Below are 27,956 nucleotides of genomic sequence, written 5' to 3' on the forward strand. Positions count from 1 at the left end.
GTAAATACACGGCAGCATTACGTTCGATGCATATGATTAATTAAACAGTCTTTGTCTTGCTATCTAGTGGGAAATGTAAAGGCGAGGTATCTATAATTAGATATTCATAAAAGTTGTTTTTCTTTCTAGGTAATAATTCACAGTAACTGAGAAGCGTCAATATTTCAAAGTTTCTTTCGAGATTTTTTAAATAAAATAACTTCAACGTGAATAAATAAAATAATAAAATTTATTCCACAAAGGCTTTATGTTTTGTAGACATCATTGAAGAGGAGGAGGACAATATAGCTTCCATAGAGTTTTATAGTATGAATCACGTTCAATTTATTAAATTATAAGATTTATAAAATATTAAATTGCATAAATTATTAAAATTTAAATTTTGATAATTTTTGAAATTGAAGTTTTATTTATAGTATAGTATGTATTTTTGTAATATAATGCAACGACATTTAATTGAACATTCAATTTATATTATAATTTATGGAATTGTAATCGATATTAATATGATATTAAAATTTTTTCATAATGTATTATACGCATTGAGAACCCTTGAGAAACAATGCACTTGCTTCAAAGACAGGATATAACTCTGCTTATATCGTATGTACCGCATCATTTAGCGCCTCATAATAGTGTTATTATACTATCTACTCGCTAGCAAATTATCTTGACAATATTGCAAGGATGATTATAGCTTATGCTATGCTAGCTAGTATTTCCGTTATGTCTTAAACATGAAGGGAAAGGTAACATTAGATAGAGTAATCGCTTTTCTAAAGATATACTTGATATTCGCTTGCTGTTGGCCTCTTCCACTGAACGCAACGAAGTCTCAGAGACTTCTTCGCAGTACTTTCCAGTGTTTCTGCGTCACGAATTCAATACTAGTTGCCATTGCGGCGGTATGGACAATCTGTAAGCACAGCGACGATATGCTTTTGGTGATGAAATTAGGATGTCAGTTGAGCGCTATCATACAAGTTCCATTACAGTTAATACTTTTTGCGATGCAAAAGAAACGTTTGCAGGTATACAATTTTTATTCATATTAATTTAGTGAAAAGATTGTTTTGTAACAAAATCCGTCGTATCCTCTGTTCAGACTTATAGGAACTGTTTATATTTATGAAATAACTCATGAAATAAAATGTTTTGTCTATGACTCAATTATTTATATATACTTTACAAACACTTTTGAGACTTTCACGGGTGTGTTTTCTTTAGAAGTGCCAAAAGATTTATGGGTTATCGCCGCGTCATGATCAATTGCTAATGTTTCATAAACCTTGATCAGTATCAATCTTCGCCCTGATCATGGTAGTAAGGATGCAAGTGTCCTTCCACTATGGCCTTGATGAAGTGAACGAAAAGGTACACGGTTGGAAACGTTGGCATTGGCAAATACAATAGGACGATAACTTGTAAATTCTTTAACACCTCTGATTAAATTATTTGTTTTATAAATTAAATATATTCTTTAAACAGAAATATACAAGTACGTATTACATATTTTTTAGGCTGTTCTTTAAAATTTTGTGTCACTTAATTAACTATTATTACTATACATATTATATTAGATGCAGTAAAAAGAAATCCATTATTTTTCGCAATGCGAGATACAGATTACTAAAGCCATCTATTGGAAAAATAATGGATTTCTTTTTACTACATCTAATACATATATATAAAATTGAGGCAATTTATTAATTAAGAATATATTATTAATATTTCATATTTATAAAATTATGAAAGAACTATTAATACAAGTTTTGATAACACAGTTTATTATTTTGGAAATGGAGGCTTATTATCAGCGAGCGCAAGAATATGAGAAAAAAATTTTCCAACAATATATCGACAAGTGCAAACCATTTTATGGTATGTACAGTATTAGTTTTAATTGTTTAAACAAATTTAATAATAACTTGATTACTATAGGTAGTATTCTTTGTTGGTTGGCAATGACAGGCATTAGTGTTATACTCACGCCTTTATTTTCATCACAATCGTTTCCGTGTGAAGCGAAGTATCCATTCGATGTGCAACTTCAACCATTGAAAACAATTATTTATGCTCATCATATATTAATTGCTTATCAAAGTGTAATCCAAGTTAGCACTAATACCTTTCCTGCTCTTTTACTTTGGTTTGTAGCCGCTAGATTTGAAATTCTATCCGTTCAGTTTCGTACAATGACGAGTATGAAAGAGCTGATAAACTATACGCGTAAACATAGTCTATTACTTAGGTATACAATATAATAGGTATATATTATAATTTGAAAAAAAAAGAAAAAAATTAAATGCAGTAAGTTATGTTTTTTAAAATCGAATATTTATAGATATGCAAAAGAAGTATCTTGTGCAATTCGTTACGTAGCATTATTATGCGTGACTTTTAGTACTGGTGCTGTAATATTTGGTTATCTTACTTTTATGAGTGTAAGTAGTGTACCGTGTTTCGTGAAAAAGTGTTCTTTAAAAAAAATTTTGTTTTATAATAATGTTATATGATTTTCTCATTTATTGCTTATGAAAAACGAATTGTTTGAATTTACTAAACTATCTGTTTCACACTTAATATAATTATATACAGCATATTATATATACAGCATATTATGCATATTATGTTTTTTTGATATTTACGTGTAATAGCGTCAACCATGGACAGTGAAATGGACATTTCTTATGATAGCTTTTTGTGGTTTTGTGGAACTCTATATGTATGCGTGGCCAGCTGACAACGTAATAACTACAGTTAGTTATTTATAGAAAATAAAATATATAATTACATTAAAATGCAATTTTTGTCTAATTTTTTAAAATTTATTTTTCAAAAATTTTTATTAGAGTAGCAGTATAGCATCTGCAGTTTACGATTCATTATGGTACGATGATAATCTGGCCATGCAGAAAATTTTAATACATATCATACTAAGAAGTCAGCATCCAGTCACTATTTCAATTCCATGTGCATTACCAAACTTGTCCATGAACTATTACGCATCGGTAAGAGCTTGTATCTGTTTTCTGTACTACTTATTATTTCTCAGATTTTTGCATTTATCTTTTCTTAGATTTACTTATTATTTTTAATTTAAGAATTTGTTATTTTTCAGTACATCTCGACAGTTTTTTCATATATGGCATTTGTGCGTATTATGATAGGTCAAGAGTAAATAAACAATTCGGTTTTTAAGATAAGAAAATCCGTTTTTTAAGATAAAAGTTCATACATTACATTTTTTTTTAATGTTTGCTATGTAGAATTGCAACAATAATATAATAAAAATATATATTTGTCAGTAATAATAAAACCCCAAGATATCCATGTAAAATCTTATTATATTATACATATTGTTATAATAAATTATCAATAGATTGTATATAATCAATAATTTCTACAATTTATAAATAATATTTATAAACTGTAGAAATTATTGATTTTATTTGTAACGGTTAATATCGTAATTTCTAACATTAATTAGTCCAAATTATACTTTTATAAATATATAATTTGTATGTTTCAAATAAATTAGGGCGTATTGAATACAAACATAAATACATATTTATTGTAATTTCTAGTTTGTTAATAAAATAAATAAATAATATATAATTTGATATAAAGCAAATACGATTAACAGTTTTTTCTCTTCTTTATACAGTTTTTTTACAGAAAGGTAATCTTACTGTAATAATAATTCTTATTATATATTCTTAATAAAGATATTTGTTTATATCTATAATAATAATTATTCTATTTTTCAGAATTTTAAAATTATTTTGCATATTTCTTATTTTTTAATGTTTATCTATGAAACGAAAACGTAGTGATCTATTTGGTACATTTATCATAAGAAATTTACTTTGGATTTCAGCATAATCATATTCGATTGTGAATTCTTGTACCAACTGTAAAAATAAAATATATATCAATTTCACATTATATTTGCGCTATATTATGTATAAAACTCATTTACTTTTGTAGTGAGTAACATCATTTGTGTTTCTGCCATTTTTTTTCCCAGACAGGATCGTACACCATAACCAAAGGGTAGATATGAATACTCTTGATAATCATTATGCGCATGTTCATCCTGATTCAACCATCTTTCTGGTTGATATTTTTCAGGATTTTCAAAATGTTCTTCACGCTGTGATGTTATTTGATTTGCCATTATAACAAAAGTCTAGAAAATTAAAATTATTCATTATATCACTTATATAACATATACATTACTTTTAGATTTGAATTAACGTATAAAACTTACTCCCTTTGGTATTATATATCCATGTAACGAAATTTCTGATGGCAATAATCTCGTCAAATAGGGAAATGCTGGTCGTAATCTTTTTAAAAAATATCATGTTACATATAATAATGTGTTGGTAGACTTAATTTTTCTATTGCTATTTTTTATAAGATAGTTTATAATTATTTAAAATTTAAAATAAAAAATTTAATTAATACAAATGTGTTAAAACAATTATTTTACTTTTATATTTTATTTTCTGTTACCTAAGACTCTCTTTTATGCATGCTTTTAGATATGGCATATCCTTGAAACTTTCTTTTGTTAAAGAACGGTTGGTTTTAGATAAAACAGTCGTTATTTCATTGTACAACCGTTTTTGTATTCGAGGATTTTTTGCTAAGAAATAAAGCAGAAACGCCTCGCAATTAATAACCTGAAAATTCAAAATAATTTACATTCTTATTACAATTGTATCAAATTATTGTATATTACAGCTTGAACGCCTAGAATAAGCATGTCCATCAAAAGGATAGAAATGTCGTTTGGATGGATACGCTGAATTATCATTTTTTCCAGTAATGGTAAATTTCTCTCTTTATTCATGGATTCTTCTTGTTTTGACAGCGATAAAGTTTGCAGTTTAGTCTGAGTTTGACGAATGTATTTTCCAATGACTCTAGAGTAAAAATCCGTAAGTAATGTAAATACCAAGAAATTAGCAAAATATAATATTAAAATTAAAAAAAAATTATATTGGCATAATCAAATAATATATTAAATATAATAATATATTAATAGATAATGTATATATAAATATATAAATAGAAACTTAATAATATATTAAAATTATAATTATACACGTATACACTTATTATATAAACAAAAGCATATGATATAAGATAAAAGCTTCGCTAAAGCTGCTAAACTTCGTTGACTTACTCATCAAGGGCATCGCAAGCTTCATAAAGCTTTTTGACAAATGGAGTTTCGAAGAATCTCCACACTTGAAATCCGGTTTCGCAGCGACTCATATATGTGTGGGCAGTGATTAATTCATCAATAATTTTTGTCGCTTCGGAAGCCGATTTTGAGGTAGAATCAAGAAAACCGTAATGCTTGTTGAACATTGTCATGTAGAAGCATTCTATACCCCATGCAGTGAGTTCTCGATGAAAATCTGTTGGTACCTGTTGAGAAATATTGTTTAACTTATTACTAGTTATATATAATAAAATATGTTTGTTCACATTTTAATAAATTTCTAATTTATTTATTATAATTTTGTGAGGCCTGAATTTGTTTGCTTCCATATATAATATTATTTTGTTTTTAAATATGACGTAGAATATTATGTAGAAAAAGTATATATATAAGTTAAATTTAAGACATTGATAGTAATGTGCATTATAATTATTTATTATTCATTGATGTACCTCATCTTGACGATTGCGAATATTACGAATTCTGTTAATAAGTTCGTCACACACTGAATCCAGTTTTTCAATATAATCAAAAACAGTCTCATGTAATGGCTGAGCAATCTTCTTTTTTACTTCTAACCACTCCAAATCTTGTCTAAGATTTCACACATAAAATTTATTATCAAATTATTAATTAAATTATTGTTTTATTAAATCTGAACAATGTAGAAAACAATTGCAAAGCTGGAATGAACACGATGTTCGATTTCTTGAATGATTTGTATACATGCATGCATGCCTGTTCTGATGCATGTAGAATATGTTCATGTATTGACCGCAGCATGCTGATATGCATAATTTTTGTGTTTATTATTTCATAGCTTGTTTCCTTGCATATATAAATCAAAAGATTAAAAACAGTCATGTGATCGAGACAATTGACAGTATCGTTAGAATAAAGCAATTATATTAATTTCATTTTATCTGTCAAATATTAGACTGTATTCATCAAAGCATACATGCATGCATGCTTAAAAAATTGAGCATCGCATAATTCCAGTTTAATATAAATATAAACACAAATATAAGCTATATTTTTATGGAAGTTTTTATATAGATAGAATATGATTAAATTGGAGGATTTGTTTAATTTAAAAACAAATATTTCTTTACGATATTAATTTAAATTATCACAGCTTGTTACACAATTGAATTTATTATTTTATGTATTTAAATAATTATGGTAAATTTCTTTTATAATTAATCGCACACTTACTGAGAAAACGCTCCGGCAGAACGATATTTATGATGATTAAGGCGATAATGTTGGAGGATATCAATGCCGCTACGAATAGGTGATTCACTCTCCTGGTTGAAAACTTCTGCTATATGTTCAGGTCTAGAACGATCGATACGTTAATTATTGAGAAAAACATATACGTTGTAATATCTTACCTGTGAATCATAATTATGTCATTTACAATCGGCCCGTTAATTCGCACGACGCATCCATATTTATCAAACAAGTATTTAATTGGTGTGATGTTGCGATTCCAAGATAATCGTCCTGCAATATAATATATTAAATTATTGTCCTCAATTGATATGTAATAGATAAACTGTCATTTTTCATACGAATTACTTTATCTTTATTATTAAATACAGTAATCACTAAAAAATTTATTATGTTAAAATAATGTAACTGTATGTAACATACTATATGTCATATTACATTTATGTTGTTGAGTGCGAAATTATAATATAATATTAATTAATGTTATATTACTTTTAATTGGTATATTAACTGATTTAATTGATATATTATGTAGTAAAAATACGTTTTTATAACATAAGAGAAAAATATAGCTGTTTAAAATGTTTTATATACATGTACTACATATAAGCAAATAATTATGTAATTTATTTAAATACATATGCATTTATAAATTTTAGAAGATTATAACATATTTTGTATATCTTATATATTTTTTTAACATTAGGAAGCAATTATTCAAAATTCGAAGAACCAAAATTAATTTACATTCTGTGTGTATTTATAATTTATACGTACAAATAGCGAAACATTTTCTCATATCTGTTCTTAATATCAATTTGAAGATACAAAACAGTTCTTCGGATTTTAATCAATTGAACTTTAAGGGATCGTACCCTGAATAAATCTGCTTATTAGTAGACTGCAAAACAGTTGCGTACCCAGAAGTGGCACGTATTTCCAATATTTTTCCCATAACTTCAGGATCATCGGTCCAGGAATCTCTTCAAATGGTAATGATGTTTTTTCTATACGAACACGTGGCGTAATTTTAGGAATTTTAACATTTTCCGTGGTTATCTCAAAATTTGCTGTTTCCAATAATGGCATCATCTTCGTTGGCGTTGCATTCATTGTCGGAATTGTGTGTGATTGCGCCACGGAGGTGGCTGAATTGGAGAAATTTAAGTATGACATGAAATTTTGTCATTAGTAAATTAATATTAGCTTATGACAAAATTTCTCTTCTTCAAATATAATGCAGTGACTTAACTCATTTGTATTCCATTTAATTAAAATTTCTATTTGGAAATTATTAAACATTAAATTATTTGAATTTTGAATAATTAAATATTATTTTTCTTACATATTATGTCATTGGAATTGAGTGGCATGCATTTCCTTTCCTTAGTAGCTGCTAATGTATCTGACAGTTTTGTCATTAAGCGATAGAAACATTTTCTGTACGTTTGCAATGAAAAATCTCGAACAACAAAAATGGACTGCTTTAAGCAATGCATTTTGTAAAATTTTTACAGCATTAAGACACAGTCCTTAAATAAAAAAATTAAACATACGTAAGTTGTTTAAGTACATAGTTAGGAAAGTTATTTATTGTATATATAATTATTTTAACATATATAATATATTAACAAAATCTTAAATTTTTTTTCATACCTGTTAAAATATAGTTTAGAAAGGATGAAAGCGATTGCTAAATATTGTCGTGTAATGGTGATCGAGTATGTTTACACTAATGAGAAAGAAAATAATAAAATCGTTGCCACGGAAGCATATCGAAAAAATAGAAAGTCGCATTAATGTTAAATTCATTTTAATATTAAGGTACAATTTCATACAGCAAAGCTTCGCTGGTGAAGACTTCCCACTCTGTCGATTTGTGCGAAAATGCATAGCGAGTGAAGCTTCGCACGAAGCTGTATATGTTTGACGCTGTCCAACTATGAGCTGAACAACGCTGGTTATGGTTCACGCTAGCGAAGCTTCGCTGCTTGAAATGATACCTTTAATATATAGGCCCGTATACAAAACGCTTTTATCGATAAAGGGCACTTTTATATTTTTTTAAAATATTTTTCACAACTTGAGATTCGGCTCAATAATCTGAACACACCTTTATATTTTTCTTTTATATTTTTGAAACTCTATATGTGAATTATATGTTAAATGCGTGCTCGTTGGCGAGCATTTAGTATAGTTTTTTAGCATTAAGTATGCTGAAAGAAAATTCATCCTGACAAGTCATAACATAATACACATATAATTGTTTTAAAAGTTTAAATTTTATATTGGATATTAGATTATTTTTACATATATATATATATATATATATATATATATATACAAAGTTTTATTAATATTATAGCGAATAATAATAATCATTAATATAAACATTTAATTGTATGTGTATTGTAAATTATTTTTATAATATTTTTTAGGGAATGGAAGTAACTCGTTACTTGTACTGAAGTTATAGTTACATTTAAATTATCTTTTTAACTTTACTGATAAATGTGTTACTTTTTTTTTGGTAACAGTAACGAATTTTATAATACTTTTATCGTTACTTTGTATACAATTGGACACAAGCCACTCACAGCGCTTGCGAGCCCCTAGGCATCCGTCTGTGATTGGTGATCGTCGATTTTAAAAAAGTAATGAAAAAGAAATGAAAAATTATTTCTTCAAGTAACGGTAATTGTAACGAATTACTTTAAAAAATCGGTAACTAGTAACTGTTACATTTAAAAAATAACTTTCCATTTCTTAATATTTTTATAATAAACTTGTTATTACTTATATTTAAGATTATCTTGAATGCATTATTTTCTTGTACACATTATTGCACACATTATTGCTATATTGATATTACTTACATATTTATTACGTATCCCACAGCACTGATTGTCGCGAAAAATTTTCAGAAATGTTTGAACCTTTCATATCTCATGTGCAACAATTTTAAAAAGATACTGCAATATATCATATGAAATGTTTTAACAGAAATATTTCTAAAATCTATCATATGCAATAAATTAAAAAATATATTTAAACAGAACAAAAATCATCATGATGTTCAAAATGTTTATTAAAAGTCACTCTCTAAATCTGAATCAATGGATAATCACTGATATCAGTGCCAAGTATGCCACTGGTAATCAGTAAATTAAATCTGAGATCCCTAACCTAGCTAATCTTTATTATGTGATCTAATTAACCTTGTTTTAATAAAAATTCAATGAATACGGATTGAAATTAATGTGATAATGTCAGTATTTTAGTTATATAATGCTCAAACATTTTTCCTTTTTTAGTTGAACTTCACTGATTATCAGTGCTCAATATGTCACTGGGAAATTAGTGACTGATTTAGAGAGCATTTTTTGATCAATCGCGAGTCAGTTTAATGTCATTTTGATGTTATCATAAGTTGTTCTACTTTAATCACGAAAAACTTTTGTATATGAATGACTTATTCTATTTTAATTGCGAAAAGCCTTTTGTACATGAATAATGATATTATATGAAATTGCAGGTGTAAGTGATTATGTACATGCTTATACATATAATTTTTATATTAATTCACAATGTGATTAATTAATCAAAATAGTTGGCGATATAATTACCATTTTTGAGAAATACTTTAATTGATACTTAAATAATGTTTAAATTTATTATGTGAACATAATAAATTTAAAATAAAAATAAGATCATTCGTATTACACAAAGCAAAACTATACAAAAATTCGGTCAATGATCGAGTTCACAAAAAGATACGAAAATAAAGATTTTTATAAACAATACATTTATTAAAAAACTAACATACATTTCGTGATTATAGATTTAATCTTCTTTAGCATATTAAAAATATAAAATATATAAAGACGCAGAAATATATTATTCTAACATAATTTAAATTTTAAATGGTAATATAAAATATATAAAACACAAAGATTATTTTAGCATAATTAAGTTAAACGTTAATAAGAATACAAATTCTTGAAGTTATTGTTCTATGTATAGAATGTGAATAATTTTACATACTATTCCAAATTAAAGCAGGGATTTAACACTCACTTTTAATTTGGAATATACTCATCAACGTTTAACTTTATCATGCTAAAATAATCTTTGCGTTTTATTTATTTTATACGACCGTTTAAATTATGTTAGAACAATATCTGCGTCTTTATACCTATATTTTAAATTCTTAATACTGAAGAAGAACGTGTGATCACGAAATGTATGTTAGTTTTTTAATAAATGTATCGTTTATAAATTTTATTTTATTTTTATATCTTTTTGTGAGCTCAATCATTGACCAAATTTTTGTATAATAAATTTAAATATTATTTTTAAGTATCAATCAAATATATATTTAAATATTATTTTTTAAATACTAGAAATAGTTGAAGTCAAAAAGAACTGAAACCTTTTTGGTAATATTTCAAAAAAATTGCGGATTTTTTATGTAAAATTTCATCAACCTTGCAACAAGATTTCATATGTAAGAATCGCGGACATTTTGCTATTCTAGAGCTGTTTTAGAAATGTTATAGATATATTTCGCAATTTTTATGAAATGTTTCATTTTTCTGTTGAAAAATTTCTGAGATATTTCTAAAAATTTTAGTGCTGTATGAAATTATAGTATAATATATTGTCATGTCTTAATAATTTTTATAAACTTTTAACAAATTTATAAATATAATTTAATTTTAAAATAAAGTTATCTTTTTGTACTATATGTGGAAATTTCATAAATCTAATCATAAATTGAATTTAATCGATTTCTATATCTTCTTCATTTTTTTGTGTTGTATCATTGGTGATAGATTTAATTAATTTTTGCGGAAAATCCTTTTGTGTGGAATCTGGACCAGCAAATGTAACATTTTCACTCTCTCTTGTATGTCGCCACTTCATCCGACGATTTTGAAACCAAACTTTAACCTAATAATAAAAAAAATTTTTACTTAAAAATAACTGTATTATTAGTATTATTTCCTTAAAATTTTCTTTAAATATTGTTTTCTTTATGAAATGAAAAATATTACAATTTTTTTATTTTATAGATTACAAAGGTTGACATGTCAGATTTCATTTAAATCATATAACCTGTGCATCGGTTAGACCTAAAGTCGCTGCCAATTGTCGTCTATCTGGTTTTGTAATGTATTTTTGTAGAGAGAATCTTCTTTCCAAACCTTTTCGCTGTAGAGAACTAAAAACTGCTCTAGACCACGATCTTTTTCTTCGTGTGTTTATTTCTGAAGAGTTTATCATCGGGGAAGATGAAATAAGCGCTAAAAAGCATATACTTATCACAATTTGTCCCAACAAATTTTACTGAAAATTTCATGTATATATTACAGTTTAATAACTTTATACTAATGTAATATAATATGTTTTTAATAATCTTTATTAATATGTGTAATAATAATATGTCTTAAATTTGTATTAGATATCCATTTCGTAATATTTGAAATATATTAAAAATTTATTTTAAAAATATTTATTATAGAATTATATTACTATTCTTTTTTTCAGAGAAAATATATTTTGGAAATGTTAAATATATACCTGAAAAAAAAATTCATGAAATTTTATGAATTAAACAGAGATATTAAAGAAGCATCATGAGAGATAAACGGCTTTTTAGTTCGATGAATATCAGTTTTATGAAATTTTAGTTTTCTGAAAATGTCCCGAAGATAGACTACTTCGGGTTGATTTACGATTGTACGAAAGTATACAACATCTGTACGTATTTAAACAGTGTGGTACTTCCACTCACACTCAAATTTTCATACAAATTCAAACAGATAACTTTAACATCATAGTTATTTTGGGATTTTATGCTCTAGACATTTCCAATTTATATATTCTGTTACATTTGATGATTTCTTCATGTTGTGCAATAAATTAATATAATAATATTTAGAAATTAAAATGCCTATAATAGTTAAAGCTGGATCTTCATTGCTTAAATAATTCCATCTTAAACTATATATAGATACCATATATGTACTTGCATATACAGGGTGGAGCATTTTATTCGCCCCAGGTGAATATCTCAGAAACTAAAAAAGATACAAGAAAAAGTTTTATATGAAAGTTGTAGGTTTTCTTGAGGGAAAGAAGGTGGAAATAACAGATTTTGGATAGGGGGGGGGGGGCAACCAAGGTCCACACGAATTTTTTAAATGGAATCCCCCATTTTTTATTACATATTCTTATAGCACACTTCTAATTTATATACAGGATGTTCCATTTTAATGTCCTATTCCAAATAACTTTTTTATTTTTTAATCTTAGAAAAAAAATGTTTCAGAAAAAAGTTGTATGGCTTTAAGGGGGACATAAGATGATGTCATTAGTTTAATCTTGAATAGTTGCTTGAAGGTCACGTAAAGGTGTTATTCAATTTCTTAAATTGAACCGCCTATCTTTTTTGCACGTTCTTGTTAGAAGAATAGTAATATAATTCTCGAGAGTTTTTCTAAACACTATGATTTAGTTCATTTTCATTAAATATTTTTCGAATATAAAGCTTATAAGTTACAGCACCGCCGACATTAGAATTACTCAAGATGTCCAACCGACGGCTAAAACCATTTGAATGTTGTTCAGAATCATGACCTGGATAACATTTGTCAAGATCAAGGTCATTGGAGGTTATACCTCTTATTTTAATTTTTACATAGAAATGTAATTTTTAGAGCAAAAATGAAAATAAAAAAAAACAATAATAGTAATAAGGCTCGATAAATTTAAAAAACAGAAAGACAAAGGGCTACGAGCCTAAAACAACCATTATAAAATAAAAATTTTAAATCCATTAATAAATAAAACATGTCATCTAGTTAAAATATAAACTTTAATTTGACGATAACTAACAAAACAAAACAAACGTTTCGATCCTTATTGCATCATTATCAATGTAAACAAAAAATATTACATAGTTAAGATATTCAAAAATAAAAGTTCGCTCTCTATTGCATCGTTAATAATTAAATTTACTCAGTTTAGAATAAATATTGCAGGAATATTGTAATCGAAAACTATGTATTCCTCTTGATAGTGTATGTAGATTATAGACAAACATAACTTGTTTCTTCTATTGCCTGTCAATAAAATAAAAACGTCGTCTATTCTTAAGCAATGCGATGAGATTGAAATAGTACCTTGCGTAATGTTAACGCCGGCGGTACTATAACTTTCAAGCCTTATAACTCGAAAAGTCTCTTCATGAAAAAATATTTTGTTATAGTATTTTATATTATAAAGATGTTAATATGTAATAAATTTATTAATGCAAAATTACAAAATAACACTAAACTAATAAGTTTATCTTAGATTCTTTTAATTGAACAAATTTAGAAATAATTTTCTTGATGCTTCCATGGGTGCTTTCTATATAACTAATCTGTGCTTCGCGGGTTTTTCCATGTCTTGGTCCATTCTTAATGTGCCAACGTTTCGTGGGCCTTGCAGTCCACTTCATCAGGGCGAGGAGCAGCCTGATACTTAGATATCAGGCTGCTCCTCGCCCTGATGAAGTGGACTGCAAGACCCACGAAACGTTGGCACATCAAGAATGGACCAAGACATGGAGAAAACCCACGAAGCACAGATTAGTTAAATTTAGAAATATATAACATAGTACAGGCGATAGGAATCAACGCTGATTATCAATTAGCGCAATTCTTAATATTAAATATATAAACTTTGATCTGTCGATTAATATGCATCATCTCCGATATCAATTGTTTGTTATAATAATTCTCCACATTCAGAATCTCAACTTTTTGCCAATCAAAGTCATGATTATTTTGCAACCTATGGTCTGTAATTACCGAATGGATGACTATGGATATGCTTTCGATGTTCAGAAAATTTACTTTTTTAATTTTCTCTCTGTCCTACATCGCAATCACAACGATTGATCTTGTAGACTACATTCCTTTTTAAATCATCATTTAAAGAGTCTTTATGAACCTTAATAAATTGATTCAACTTGTTCAAACTGAAAAAAGAAATCCTATGGCAAACCTCATTAATTATAATTGCCACTCAGCTTTCAAACTTTATGAGTATGTGACTTACCTCGCAACAATTAGCGGTTCCATTTTTTGAAAGGAAAAACGTTAGAGATTTAATTTGTAATGCAATAATCCAACCATTTAGGGGGGAAAGATTGTTGATGAAGACTCAAAAAATGAGTGGAAACGTCCAAAAAGTCAAGGTTTATATATTTAATATTAAGAATTGCGCTAATTGATAACTAGCGTTGACTCCTATCGCCTGTACTACATGTTACATATTTCTAAATTTATTAACATATTATAAATATGTTAACAAATTTATTAACAGTTTTTCAACATATTAATACTTTTATCATATGATGTCTGATTGTAGCATCAAATTATTAAAATTGCTTGTCAATTTAATTTGCGATTATAATTACTAAAGTAGTTTAATTGCGTTTATAATCCGGAAAAACAATTCGGCGTGCAGGTCAAAAGACTATAATATGGTATATATGCAAGTACATATCGTATATATATATGGTATATATAGTAATTCAAGATTTAATTATTTAAGCAATGAAGACCCAGTTTCTTCAATTTCTAGCATTGATTATGTTCTCATATATGCAATCTAAAATAAAGAAATTCTTAATATTGTTAATATAATAAATTAAACGAGAATGAATATAATAGTTTATTATTAATATTATGTAAAAATATGGAAGAAAGTAGGAGTAGCTTAAAAAAAGATTATATTTTTATAATAATCACATTGTATCTAAAACTTGTATCTAATAACTCGGAAATTGATTGCTAAAAATTAAAATTATATTCTATTTGTATTATTATGTTACATTTATAAGCTTATTATTTAATTTTTATAAACAAGATTTGTTAAAAATATGGGTAATTCGATATTATACATACAATTGCTAAAGGAATAGATTTATTAAGTAACTCTATTTTGATATATCTTTTTTATAAATTATATTTATATATTATTATATATTTGTTATTAGAACTCTAACAATTTTTTCAGAATTTTTCACTAATTTTTTGATACTGCTTTTCCCTATTGACAACTATTTTTACCAATATGAGAAAATGTATGCAATACTAAAAATTTCTGAAAAAAATCTCAGAATTCTATAAGAAGAAAATAAACAATTTTTGTTACTCGTTGTTTTTTTATAAAGTTGATAATGCTTGAGTAAAAAATTATGGGAAATCAATATTCAGCGATTTTTAGTAATTATCATTAATATCTTGTTAACTGTTGCAAAAATCGTAAAATGGTAGAGGACTTTTCGACTCAATTTAGTTCGCTCTACCCCTGTACGAGAGTTTTATCGTTACTTATCAAACACCATGTATATTAATTAATTATATATACAGGATGTTTCCTCTAATTTGACTAAAATATTTTCGTTGTTTTTAATGATACGAGAAAATATCAAAGGAAAAAGTTGCTTGATTCAAAGGAGCACATATTATGATGATCAAAAAATTTTTCTCAAGGTCATATTTTTCGAGATTTCAAGGTCACTTCCACTTTTTTAAATGGAATTGTATGATTTTTTTTTACACGGTATGATTTTTCTAATTACGAGATATTTTACACTTTATTCTGGCACATATTGATATAAAATGTTAAATAACTCATAAATTGTTAACTTTTTGATAATCGTTAACCTTAATACTCTTAAACAGAATAATGAAATAAATCAATTGGTGAAAAGAAAACAAAATTACTTAAAAAATTATCCATTTTACATATTTTTTTAAAGCTAACTATGTGTTTTCTTTTCAATTGATTCATCTCATTATTCTGTTTGTAAATGTATTAAGGTACGATTATAAAAAAATTAATAATTTACGATCATTTTATATCAATATATGCCAGAATAAAGTATCTCGTAAACTATTGGTTTTTTTATATCACTATCTTAATATTTTTATATGCAGAATAATTAGAGCAATTATATTTTGTAAAAAAAAATCATACAATTCCATTTAAAAAAGTGGAGGTGACTTTGAAATCTCCAAAAATATGACCTGAGAAAAAATTTTTGGTCATAATATGTGCCCCATCGAATCGAACAACTTTCTCCTTTGATATTTTCTCGTATCATTAAAAACAACGGAAATATTTTAGATGGTCAAGTTAGAGGAAACACCCTGTATATATTAAATATATATGTATAAAAATTTATATACCTATTTCATTCTTAAATTTTATTTTATACGAAAAAAATTTATATGTATGTATCATTAATTTTATTGACAGTGGAGAAGATGAGGGAGAGGAAGGAACAAAAAATGAAATAAGATAGAAGAGATAGAGAATAAGTAGCTTTAAACAAAAAAAGAATAAATACGAGTACTACCAGATTTTAACCAACCGAGAAAATGTGCATAGAAACCGCTGTTTACACCATGCATAAACGCTGGGTGGCACTTAAGATGTCGTTTAAACACAGACAGGAAACACGTGAAGACACTGACACGTAAATATTTTGTTCTACTTGCTCCCGAATATCAGAAGTACAAGATAGTATATCCACATGGTAACATTTGTCAATGACGTAACTTACGATGCTCATTGTCAGTTGAATCTTTTCAAGACATCGTTAGAAATATTTACAGAAAAATTCTGCTTAATATTCAAATATAATTAATCAATACTGTCTGATAACTTTTATGAAAATATTATATTAGGTGTTGGAATTAATTCATAGCGTTTTTAATGAAAGAATGTTATTTATTTCACATGAGCATTAAAAAATACATTAATGAAAGTACTTCCCATCACTTGTAAAACGCTACGAATTAATTCCAACACCTAATACTATTAGCGAAACATTAGACTTGCGAAAAAACAATTGAAAATAATTGGAAAATTACTCAAATCGAATATTATACATTTTTTGGCACACAGTTTGTTTCACTATTAATTCAATATTAATTCAATTCACTAGTGTTTTCCCACAAAGGAACATTAAGAAATGAACTAACTAAAATTTGTACAATCTTAAACAGTTATGAACAATTCTTTAAATAATAAACTTGCTTCGACTTTATTTTTAATAAAAAAGATTATTCTCTACGATTATAAAAAATATTCAATACTTCTGCAGTACAGTATGTAAAATTAAATTTATCTAATACAAATTTTGAATACAAGTTGAGCAATATTAAACTTAATTTATTATAATTTACCTTTTGGTATGGGGCGTAATGGTGCTGGCCGATATAAAGTTCCTAAACTCTCCATTAGCCCAGTATAAGATGCAGATGTGGTACCCTCAAATAATGACGAATGGGCATGCGGGAATGCAATGCAAGTTCTGACAGTTCTGACAGTTTCGCATTGCTCGCAACTTTCGATGCAGGGACAACGTATTGGTGGGAGTTGTATTGGAAGTGGCTTAAGAATATCTATATCAATGTATCAACTTCGATAAATTAAAACTTCTATAAGATATATAAATAATAATATATATATTATTTAATTATAATAATATAGAACTTTATTACTGTTATAAAGAAATATTAAAACTAAAATACAATCTTTATTTAAAAATATGTTTAAGAAAAAGTTATTATACTATATGTATACGTATAGGTTCGATTAAAAGAAGGCGTAATTGATGCATAAATTATTTAAAAAATTTGTAAATAAATTATGTAAGTCAATTATAATAATTATATTAGAAGTGAACAATTTCATATAACAGTTGTAAATTATAATTTTAAGTAAGTAGTGTAAACCTTCACCTATTTTTCTTGTGGAAATTTCATTCGATAATATGCGATCCATACCAAATTTTAATTGTCTTGAATAATTAGAATTATCCATATTGAAAGCATTAACGTCATTCATCGTCGCTCTTCCAAACTTGTCAAAAACACGGTTGTTTGCACGATGTATCTGCGTTAATTGCATTTATAACATTTTGGAAAATCTGCATTTGTATTTTATGCCCGTATTTTTTAAAATATAAATTTACACAATAATTTATTATTAAAAATAACATAAAATGAATTCTAGTAATGCTTGTCAACTAATATAACTCATACTTCACTATACACTATTCACTTTTTTTAATCATTCTTTATATAACACTATTTTTAAATGCACACAGTTATATTAAATATTGATTTAATAGAAATAAATTTGAGAAAGAAAAGACTCTAAATTATTAATTTATTAGTAAAGAATTATCACTTTCGCAAAAAATATTTGTGAGAATTATAGAAGAGCATAAAAGTGAATGAGTGAATGAAACTCTGCCATGTCGAGAAATTTCTGGCTGAAAAAATTACCACCGCCAGTTGTGATTTCGCTGGATTAACTGGATTGGTCCACGAAAATACTGGTAGGCGGGACTATAAGAAGATTGGTCTGGTCAAAATGATGAGTCGAATACTGCAGATATAAATGTTAAGCTAAAGTAATATTCTCCGTGAGAGATGCTTTGAAAAGATGAAAAATAAAAATTATGGCAATGGTAATAATAACAAATTGTTTTTAATATACGTTAAACTATTGATTTTATATTGTATAAATAAAATCTCTGTGTGTGTATGTGTCATACAGTTTTTGATTTCTTCAATTGATCCCATATTTACATTTTGCTGTTTTCAAGTATGAATTATTTTAAATATTTTTTAATCACATTTTGTAATATTATATAAAATCTTTAAAAATTACAGAACAAAAATTAACTTAGATTTTCTATTTTTAAGTATTTGAGCATTTTTACTAATAATAATACTATAAATGATAAGTAATAAGTATTAAAAACTTATTGTTTCAATTTGATGCAATTTTATTAAGTATCATAATTATAGATTGATTAATATAATGGAAGCATTTAAAATGAGTAAATTAAAAATGAAATATTATAACGAAATATTATAATCGCTTTATAGTCGCTACTTTCAGACATGAAATTTTTGATTACATGAACGTCATGTAATCAAAAATTTCGAAGAGCTTTTATGTACGAGAATTCATAGTTATGTATCGATGGAACAATGGTATAGAGACATATGTGTAGTCGATGATATCTTTGCAAGAGCCATATGGTTATCTTTACGTGTAGGTCTGCGAAGTACACAGCCACTTAGATGTTTATTTGAAGAGCCATGTTTGAAGCTGCCTCTCTACCCACACGCTAAGAATATTCTTCGAAATATGTACATAGCACGGTCTTCTATTCGATTTTATTAGGTTTTAGGATTTTCAAGAGTCTGCAAATTGCGTGTGCTATGTATTTCTTAAATAGAATTAATCGGCACAATTTTTAAACATATTATAAAAATATAAGAAAAGAAAAATATAAGAAAAAGTTCTTCAAGGATCTATTAATTTATTTTATTGTTTTCATCACTCATTCAGATTTTATAATTATATCTACGTAGCTTTAGTGCTACAATAAAAGCAACTAACTTAATAAATAATATTTACATTTAAAATTTTGCTGCATTTTTTAATGAAATATTTGCTTCAATTTATTACCATATGTATTATTATGTTATATATAATTACGTTATATATAATATATGTTTTATCATTTAATATAATAATATAGCCATGCATAAATAATAAATCTGTAAAACACAAAGTTCATAATTTGTGGTCAATTGTATAAGGCGTAACTTCTCGAAAGCATAATCATTCCTTCATAGAGTTTGTCTGTTTCGAAGTTATTTTCCATCGGATCGAATATTAAAATATTTCGTTTAGGACGGTTTAGTTTTTGTAGGCTTTGTAGATTCTGAAAAAAATAATTAATAATTGTTCGCATAATTAAATATGTTTATAAAAAATTAATTCGTTTTCTTATCATAAATATCAAAAGATTTTCCAAACAATTACAATTGCAGTTCTTATACGTATACAAATAATCTTTAAAAAAAACATACAGCTTCTTAAAATATAACAGCTCATTTAGAATTAAATTATAAAAAATATAAAAAGATTTTACAATAGTAATAATTTTATAATAAAAAATTGTTTTTCTATTTATAGTTATATGTATAACTATATAAATAGAAAAGTTATATTTAAATGAAGAAGTAAAATTAATTTAAGTTAAATCTATAACAAATAAACTTTGCAGCTTTAAAAATGACTATATATATATATATATATATATATATATATATATATATATATATATACATATATATTTAAATAATTGCTGAATAGATTTTTTAATTGTTTAGTTTCTAATAGTAAGAATTTTATTACAATTATTATATAAAATTAATTTAATTATTACTGAAAATATGACGACATTTCCGTTTCCATTTCCATTATTGCGACGAATTGCTGTAATTATGAGTGTAAGGAGATAACCACCGAATGCCAAAAAAGAGAGTGCAGTTACTGCCAGCTGAAAGATCTTTGAAATCTTTGTGTCCTTGCCTTTTTCATCATAGTGTTCTTCGTGTCGTCTTATAGGTTTCTTGTTATTTTTCTTCAATGACATTGACAAAGCCATTGGCATTGTCCATGGTAATGTTCTACTCGACACGATATTTTCATTTTCATGTTCGCTATTAATATCTATAAATAGTATACTATAAATAGTATAAAACTAGACAAATATAATAATTATAGCTTATATTTTGGGTTGGTCAGAAAGTTTGTGCCGTTTTTTAAGCTCAAAATTATACATAGAATATATTTGTTGTTGTTATTATATCATTCAATAGAGCAGTTTTAGCTTTATTATTTATAAAAATTGGTTTTTTTAAAGTGCGATGATTTTTAACAAAGTTATGAGCAATCAAAGTCAAAATGTTCTTTTTATTTAATTCGTGATAACTCAAAGTCTTAGAAACATTTTTAAAAACAATTTTGTAGGGGAAAATTTAAGCTTTCATTTGGATGGAAAGTCGAAAATTTTCACAAATTTTTTTGGGACAAATAATAGACCCAAAGTTAAAAAAAAATTTTCCATCTTTTTCAGCTCGTAGTTTTCTGTATGTAAAAATTATCAAATTCACAAAAACTCAAACAACATAGTAACCTTTCGAAAGTATAAAAATATTTTCAAGCTTCAAAATCGTTTTTTCAAATTTAAATTTCATTAATTTTTTTACGAAGATATTGTAAATACAATTTGGTACTAAAAAAACGAACTTTCTAATCAACTCAGTACATGTACATAATAGATGTCAATATTATTTTAAAATAACATTTGATAATTTTTTGATAATAATAAATTGTATTAACAAAAAAAAATTAAATTATTCACTAGTAAGATTACAAAGCAATAAAAAAACAAATGCAAGGTCGACTGATTTAAACGAGCATACAAAGTGACAACTGATTAATTTATTCTATTATTCCACTTCTTATGAAATATCTGTATACAGCATGTACGTTTCGGACTTAACTTAACCCTCCTCAGCAACTTAAAAAAATTACATAAATTATATAATAAACTGAATTGTTGAAGGATCTCATCTCACATACAAACGCAAATCTCACATAATACTTATACTCTATAGTGTCAGTAGGTAGTCATGATATACGTTGATGTCCATATTGTAAAACACATATTGTAAACCAATTCATGTCCATGGCGAGAACGGGTAACGTCAAAAAATGATATATGTATGACTAACAAACATAATGATAATGCGAATACATATGATATCAGAATTTAATTATGGTCAGAGGAGATTATGAACAAGAAATATTGGAAGCATGTTGAAATAAGAATTATAAATTATGAGATCTTTTTCGTACGAATGTCTGACGTTGAAAAAAAGTACGTAGGGAAGAGGGGGCAACTTTGTACAGGGGCAGCTTTGAACTTTACAAATAAAAAATGAATTGTTCTTTTCTGTAATTACAAATTGTAATTTTTGAAATGGCGATACAGTCACAAATAACCGTTAAATGATAGCTACCGCGGTTACAATCTAATCTATAAGCGTTTTGTTTTTGTGCCTTCATACTAAATGTTTTGTCTCACACATGTAAAGCATTTTAAAATTAAACCATTAAATAATTAATATTTTGTTGTGCTATGTGTTTTTTTCTTACATCCATATCTATGTAATAAAGATGAAATGTTTGGTTTTTATCGATATTCTGGTAAATAAAATAAGATATTTTTCAATGTGACTGATAGAGGTAGATTTGAACAAAGCAAATGGGACACCTTAAAACATTTCAGTCGCGACTGTCACGAGCTTTCATAAAGCTCATAGCACATATAAAACCTGTTCTACATTAGTTGCAAGCTAATCGCAAGTTTGTTGCGACAACCAATCAGAAGCTTGCATATTGAAATCAACGTTTCAATTAGTAAAATTCTTTCTTCCGATTGGTCAATCAAATGCTTCGAAGCATTCGTAGTGGCAACTTGACTGCACCCTTTAAAACGTAAGACAGTAAGACATAAGCACTAAGGAAATTGTAACATTGGATTTGGCCTTACGGTCTCTATTGTGATTGGCCAATTTGTTTACTGCTTATATGTTATTGCTTTACGTTTACGTATGTGCCATAAGCTCCAATTCTTTCCAACTCGTAGATACACATGATAAGGTTACGTTTGATTGACTACAGAAGTATTTTTTTTTAGATTTGAAAAATTTTCATTATAGTATGATTACAATAAATTAAATAAATGAAAAGTATAGAAGAGCCAACCACGGGTCTTAATGCGCAAAGTATATTATATTGGGTATATAGATAGATAGGGGATATAGATATATGATCATCAACACACATCTAGTGACAAAAAACCGCGGATACTTTTTAGATGAACCAATATTTCAGTCGTTGATAAAGTAGTCACATAAAAATTTAATAATGTTCTATATGTTTCGGCTACATGATTGGAACCTCTTCAGAAACAAAAACTTCTACAAAATTAATGTTATATTTTTACAAAATTCTTTTATAGTTAATTTTATCTGAATAATTGAATAAGTAATTGAATAATAATAAACACAACGTAAACTAAATATTACATGAAAAAAATATTAAAGAATCAATTTTATCAAAAAAACTCCAAAAAACCTCTATAAAACTCAATAAAACTCAATAAGTTAAGCTTTTTTAAAAAATACATCATAAAAACGAACGTGGTTTATAATTCAAAACGTATAAAAATAAGAGCAAAAAACCACCGCACAAATTATAATTTATGATATTTAATTATCATTACATTAATAAAAACATTAGACGTTTCGGCCATAATCTGGCCATCCTCAGTAAATTCACAATATTTTTAAAACGCAGAGTTACATATAGCTCTCATTAAATTCAACCGTCGATATAATTATACTTGTATATAAACGTGTTCTTTCATATGTGAAGTTACCTCGTACAATAATGTTACACCGCCAATAATCATATCACGAAAAGTGTAGAACAAGAATTTCCAGATTCTGTTTTACAGCAAAAAAATGATGAATCTCAAGTACATCCTTTGCACAGATGGAATTTTGTCGTGACATTGTGTATTGAAATAACAAGGTATTGAAATAACAAGGAAATAACAGGTACTTTCATATATGAAAAAACAATTTATATATAATTATATCATACGACGAATTTAATGTCAGTTATGTACATAGTAATAGTAACAATGGCTTGAAGCAACACGTCGCGCTCTTTAACTGTGTCTAACGTCATAGCAGAATTCAGAACTACATATACCTTAACTGAGAATTCCTCATCATCTACTTTAATTGCAGTCTAGAAATATTCCAACGGTTTAACTTTAGCTTGACCAAACCCGACTAAAGAAAGCTGAGTACTACTTAGAGTAAGTTCCTTTAATTCGCGATAAATTCTTTCACTGATAAACGTCACGCGACTATCTGTAAAACAAGCCCGAACCTTTAAATCATTGATTATTACCTCTTTACACATATTATCATTCAACGAAACAGAAATACAATACTATTTACCGCCGCGGCGTTGTTATCATTGTTTGCTTACTTTCCGCATTCACGACGCATTCGAAAGACCTGCGCCCGATTGTGAACTAATTACACTTAAAACATTTTGGCCCTAACACTTTTGACTTACAACCTTTAGATGCATACCCGATACTATCACAATTGTAGCACCGTACTGTATTGATTTAATCTTCTAGTTTCTTTGATAGCTCTTGTGCTGGAGATGTCTTCTTTGTCATTGACGTCTTTCTTCTTGGCAGCTTACATCTGATTCGCCTCCCTTATCTCCTCATATGCCTGCAAGCACTCTTTGAAGTCACGCATTTTTTTGGTCCCATAGCAAATCGCTTTATTTCATTCGTCATCTTAAATGCCATGGATGGTATATCGTATCAATGCCTAGTCCTCGATCGCTGCTAATTCTTTCATTATTAAATAGTATTCTTGCAATTTTTCATTTTTTTTCATCGCTCAGACATTTGATGCAATAGAGCACTGTCTATTTTATTAGAAAACTCGTCTTTTAACATAACCTTCAAGGTTTTCAAGTTCTTCACCACGCCTTCGCTTTGGTAGAGTTTCGCAAGTCCTATCAAACATTGTTTAGCGAATATCAGTTGCTGTACTTCATTCCATCCGAAAAGTGCTGCGGTATCCTCAAAGTCTGCTATCTATCGTTCGATTGGATATATAGGCGTCACTGCCGTCAAAATTTCTAATGGAACCTTCCACATTTCGAAATGATAGCGCGAAATCGTCGCGCCTCGTTATTCTCTTGTCTCGTGAGTAAGTTGTTACGTCTTACACGGAATCTAGCATCTTCTGCTTCATTCATCCTGCCGGTGTTTCCATCATCAATGCTAGTCGCGAGTGCATAATCACCTTTATCACTCACGTATTCGTTTGAGCCGTCGTCGTCATCAGAATCATTGTTTTTTTGACACAGTATACTAAAATCCGTCAAGCCCTTACAGATTCGCTTGACTGTATCTTCTTTCCTCTATAATCCAGACAAAGAATGTTACAGATTGCTATCAGATCGCTATCAGATCACATTCCGAGAAGGTTTCCTGGATAAATGCAATCTTATCTCGATAATCGTCTCCTTTGTCTTGACACGTGAATCCGCTGAAGTTTCTCAATCGGTTACGGTTCTTTCGATCGTCTGTTTCACCAAACATTAATTTATGAAATGCCTAAATCACTTTCGAGAGCCGTTGTAATGTTTTTTCTGATTTTATTGTTTTCTCCTAAGCACTCCATTATATTCGACACTAACTGAACTATTTTCTTATCGAAACCTTATATCTCATATACACATCGTGTCTCTCTGTCATAGGCGCCGTAGCTTTTTGCGCATACGCCATCCCGCGTTTTTTGCACCTTCAATACAGCGTCCGACGCTTTTCGAATGTTCTTCTTCTCATCTTTTTCATCTTTCCTCGTTCTTTCTTCATCGCCTTCTTTTCCTTTCATCCTTCGTCTTTCGTCTTTCGTCCTTCATCTTTCTTCGTTTTCTTTTGTCTTTCACTATCTGGATCAACGTCTTTAATCACGAATATCGTCGTTCTGTGACATACAACGCTGATGTCGAATTGCCGGTGTCGAACTGCCGGTGTCATCACACAAACAATTTACAATTCTTTAGAATCTTGCGACTCATTTGTCTGGCACAATCCCAGCTGAGTCCTCAAATTATAGTGACCGTTCCTTGGGAGTAATGACACCACGAGAACTCGGTATAAAGTAGTATATTTTCTCCTATACAGAGAGTACAAAAAACAATTGCTCGTCTCCTTCACGATTCTTGTCCATCTTTCTCAATCGCGCTCGCTCCACCACACCGCGGTGGCTTGTCTTCAACTACGCAGCGACACATGATACTACACACCAGAGACGCGCCCCTATATTGATTGGGGTTAATATCGAACTGTAGGCAATAATACTTGTAGATAATATACAATATATGACAAATGTAACTCCATTTCTAAAATTTTTATTTCTGCGCATAAGTGTATATAGTCAATCGAGTTGTAGACAATAATTTATGCGCAAACGAACTGTCGACAAAGTGATGTAGGCAAATTATATATACTCTAGGCAACTTATTTATAATCAAATAAAATCTATTTGTAGATTCCCTCGTACAATAAATACAATCGAAATTTTCTTATGAGAATCAAGGTAAAGGCAAAAAATAAAATTTTCGAAAAAATTAATTGTCACAATTACATCTCTGCAAAAATTAATTAAATGCGGAGAGCTCTCCGCATCAAAGCTTAGAAGTTTTTTTGAAATAGTGGTAAAACAATAAGGTCATTTCCTTTGAAGAAAAAGGGAGAAAGAGTTGAAAAGTTTAATAGAGGAAATGATACAAAGATTTAAAGAAATAATGAGTATAAATAATGAGGATAAGAGTAGAAATAAAAGAGGAATTAGAGAAATTTGAGAACAGATTAGAAATAAAGAGAAGGAGAGAAAGAGAAAGAGAGGAATTAAAAAGGAGAATAGAAAAATTGGAGAACGAAGGAAAAAGAGAAAGAGGAGTCAAGGAGGAGGAAGATGGATTAGGATTAGAGGAAAAGACGGGATAGTTAAGGAAAAGGAAGGAAAGAAAGGGGAAGGTCAAATAAGAAGAAGAAATGGACAAGAGAATAAAAAAGATAGGGATTATAGAAAAAGAAAATGGGCGGCAAGAAAGAGAGGAGAGAAAGAGGAAGGTCAAATAGGAAGAAGAAATGGACAAGAGAAGAAAAAAGATAGGGATTATAGAAAGAAAATGGGAGGCAAGAGAGAAAGAAGATAAGAAGAGAAACGTGGTAATCAAGGGGTTGGAAAGAAGTGAAAGGGAAATGAAGGAGACAGTGCTAAGAATATTGAAAGAGATAGGGACGGATGTCAAGGTAGAGGAGGTAAAGAGGATAGGTAGCAATGAAATAGAAGGAAGGGAAATAGTGAAATTAGGAAATGAAGATCAAAGGAGGAAAGTGTTATAAAAGAAGTAAAATCCAAGAGGAAGGAAGCTATGGATAGACGAGGATATGACGTGGGAGGAAAGAAAAATGAAATGATGGCTAAGAAGGGTGGCACAATAGGAGAAAAAAAAGGAAAAAGAGTATGGAAGAAAATAAAAATAGAAGAAAAATGATAGTATTGGGATAAAGAGGAAGGAGTATTAAAAGATGGAAAGGGTAGGAAAAGGGACATAGGAGATCAAATGTAGAGGAGAGAAGGGGGAAAGGAGAAAAAAGGGAGGGAAGAGAACTAGTGCAGGCGAAGGGAAAAGGAGGTAGAAAGAGGAGTAGGGGGCGAGAGAAAGTGGAAAGAGAAGGTTAAAAGATAGCCTTCTGGAATATAGCGGGGATAGAAAATAAAGATACAGAGTTCTGGAAAGATACTGAAAAGTAAGACGTAATGTTTTTAGTAGAAATATGGGTAAAGGAGAATAATTGGAAAAGAGTGAGAGAAAAGCTGCCGAGGGATTAGAATTGGCGGGCATAATTTGCGAAGAG

At 28.0% G+C, this 27,956-nt stretch overlaps 4 protein-coding genes and 1 pseudogene across 7 annotated transcripts in view; 2 read left to right on the forward strand and 3 right to left on the reverse strand.

Moving 5' to 3' along the window:
* The first annotated feature begins 596 nt into the window (after positions 1-596).
* LOC105148100 (uncharacterized) lies at positions 597-3,319 on the forward strand. Of its 2 annotated transcripts, none has more exons than XM_011059603.2 (7): positions 597-1,031; positions 1,785-1,881; positions 1,942-2,251; positions 2,345-2,444; positions 2,658-2,759; positions 2,853-3,011; positions 3,122-3,319. In XM_011059603.2, the coding sequence occupies exons 1-7, from the start codon at positions 738-740 to the stop codon at positions 3,179-3,181; spliced, it is 1,122 nt and encodes a 373-aa protein (XP_011057905.2). In that variant the 5' UTR covers positions 597-737; the 3' UTR covers positions 3,182-3,319. The 2 variants fall into 2 exon arrangements, with proteins under 2 accessions (XP_011057905.2, XP_087270588.1); XM_087414462.1 differs by having other exon boundaries at positions 1,806-1,881.
* LOC105148099 (putative cytochrome P450 12a5, mitochondrial) lies at positions 3,195-8,575 on the reverse strand. Its single transcript, XM_087414463.1, has 11 exons — positions 7,818-8,575; positions 7,348-7,620; positions 6,634-6,745; positions 6,455-6,577; positions 5,692-5,833; positions 5,198-5,445; positions 4,751-4,934; positions 4,522-4,691; positions 4,274-4,352; positions 3,983-4,192; positions 3,195-3,914 (listed from the first exon to the last, which is right to left on the reverse strand). Exons 1-11 carry the CDS (start codon positions 7,969-7,971, stop codon positions 3,804-3,806), a joined length of 1,806 nt encoding a protein of 601 aa, XP_087270589.1. The 5' UTR covers positions 7,972-8,575; the 3' UTR covers positions 3,195-3,803.
* A 333-nt stretch (positions 8,576-8,908) lies between these two features.
* Positions 8,909-19,816, reverse strand: LOC105148098 (homeobox protein DBX1). Its single transcript, XM_011059601.2, has 4 exons — positions 18,283-19,816; positions 17,725-17,943; positions 11,591-11,778; positions 8,909-11,425 (listed from the first exon to the last, which is right to left on the reverse strand). The coding sequence occupies exons 1-4, from the start codon at positions 18,449-18,451 to the stop codon at positions 11,255-11,257; spliced, it is 747 nt and encodes a 248-aa protein (XP_011057903.2). The 5' UTR covers positions 18,452-19,816; the 3' UTR covers positions 8,909-11,254.
* Positions 19,817-19,860: 44 nt separating this feature from the next.
* The window catches only part of LOC105148097 (uncharacterized), a 36,521-nt gene continuing 28,425 nt past the window's right edge, over positions 19,861-27,956 (reverse strand). For all 3 annotated transcript variants that reach the window (XM_087414287.1, XM_087414286.1, XM_087414285.1), the window contains 2 exons: positions 20,796-21,082; positions 19,861-20,288 (listed from right to left, as the gene is read on the reverse strand). In XM_087414287.1, coding sequence (XP_087270413.1) covers positions 20,151-20,288; positions 20,796-21,082 — 425 coding nt within the window. In that variant the 3' untranslated portion in view covers positions 19,861-20,150. The remainder of the gene's footprint in view (positions 20,289-20,795; positions 21,083-27,956) is intronic.
* On the forward strand, positions 25,957-27,539 carry LOC147907140 (uncharacterized; annotated as a pseudogene).

The sequence above is a fragment of the Acromyrmex echinatior genome, chromosome 16 (genome assembly GCF_024713525.1).
Source record: "Acromyrmex echinatior isolate Ae372 chromosome 16, ASM2471352v2, whole genome shotgun sequence".
In the NCBI taxonomy this organism is placed as follows: Eukaryota; Metazoa; Arthropoda; class Insecta; order Hymenoptera; family Formicidae; genus Acromyrmex; species Acromyrmex echinatior.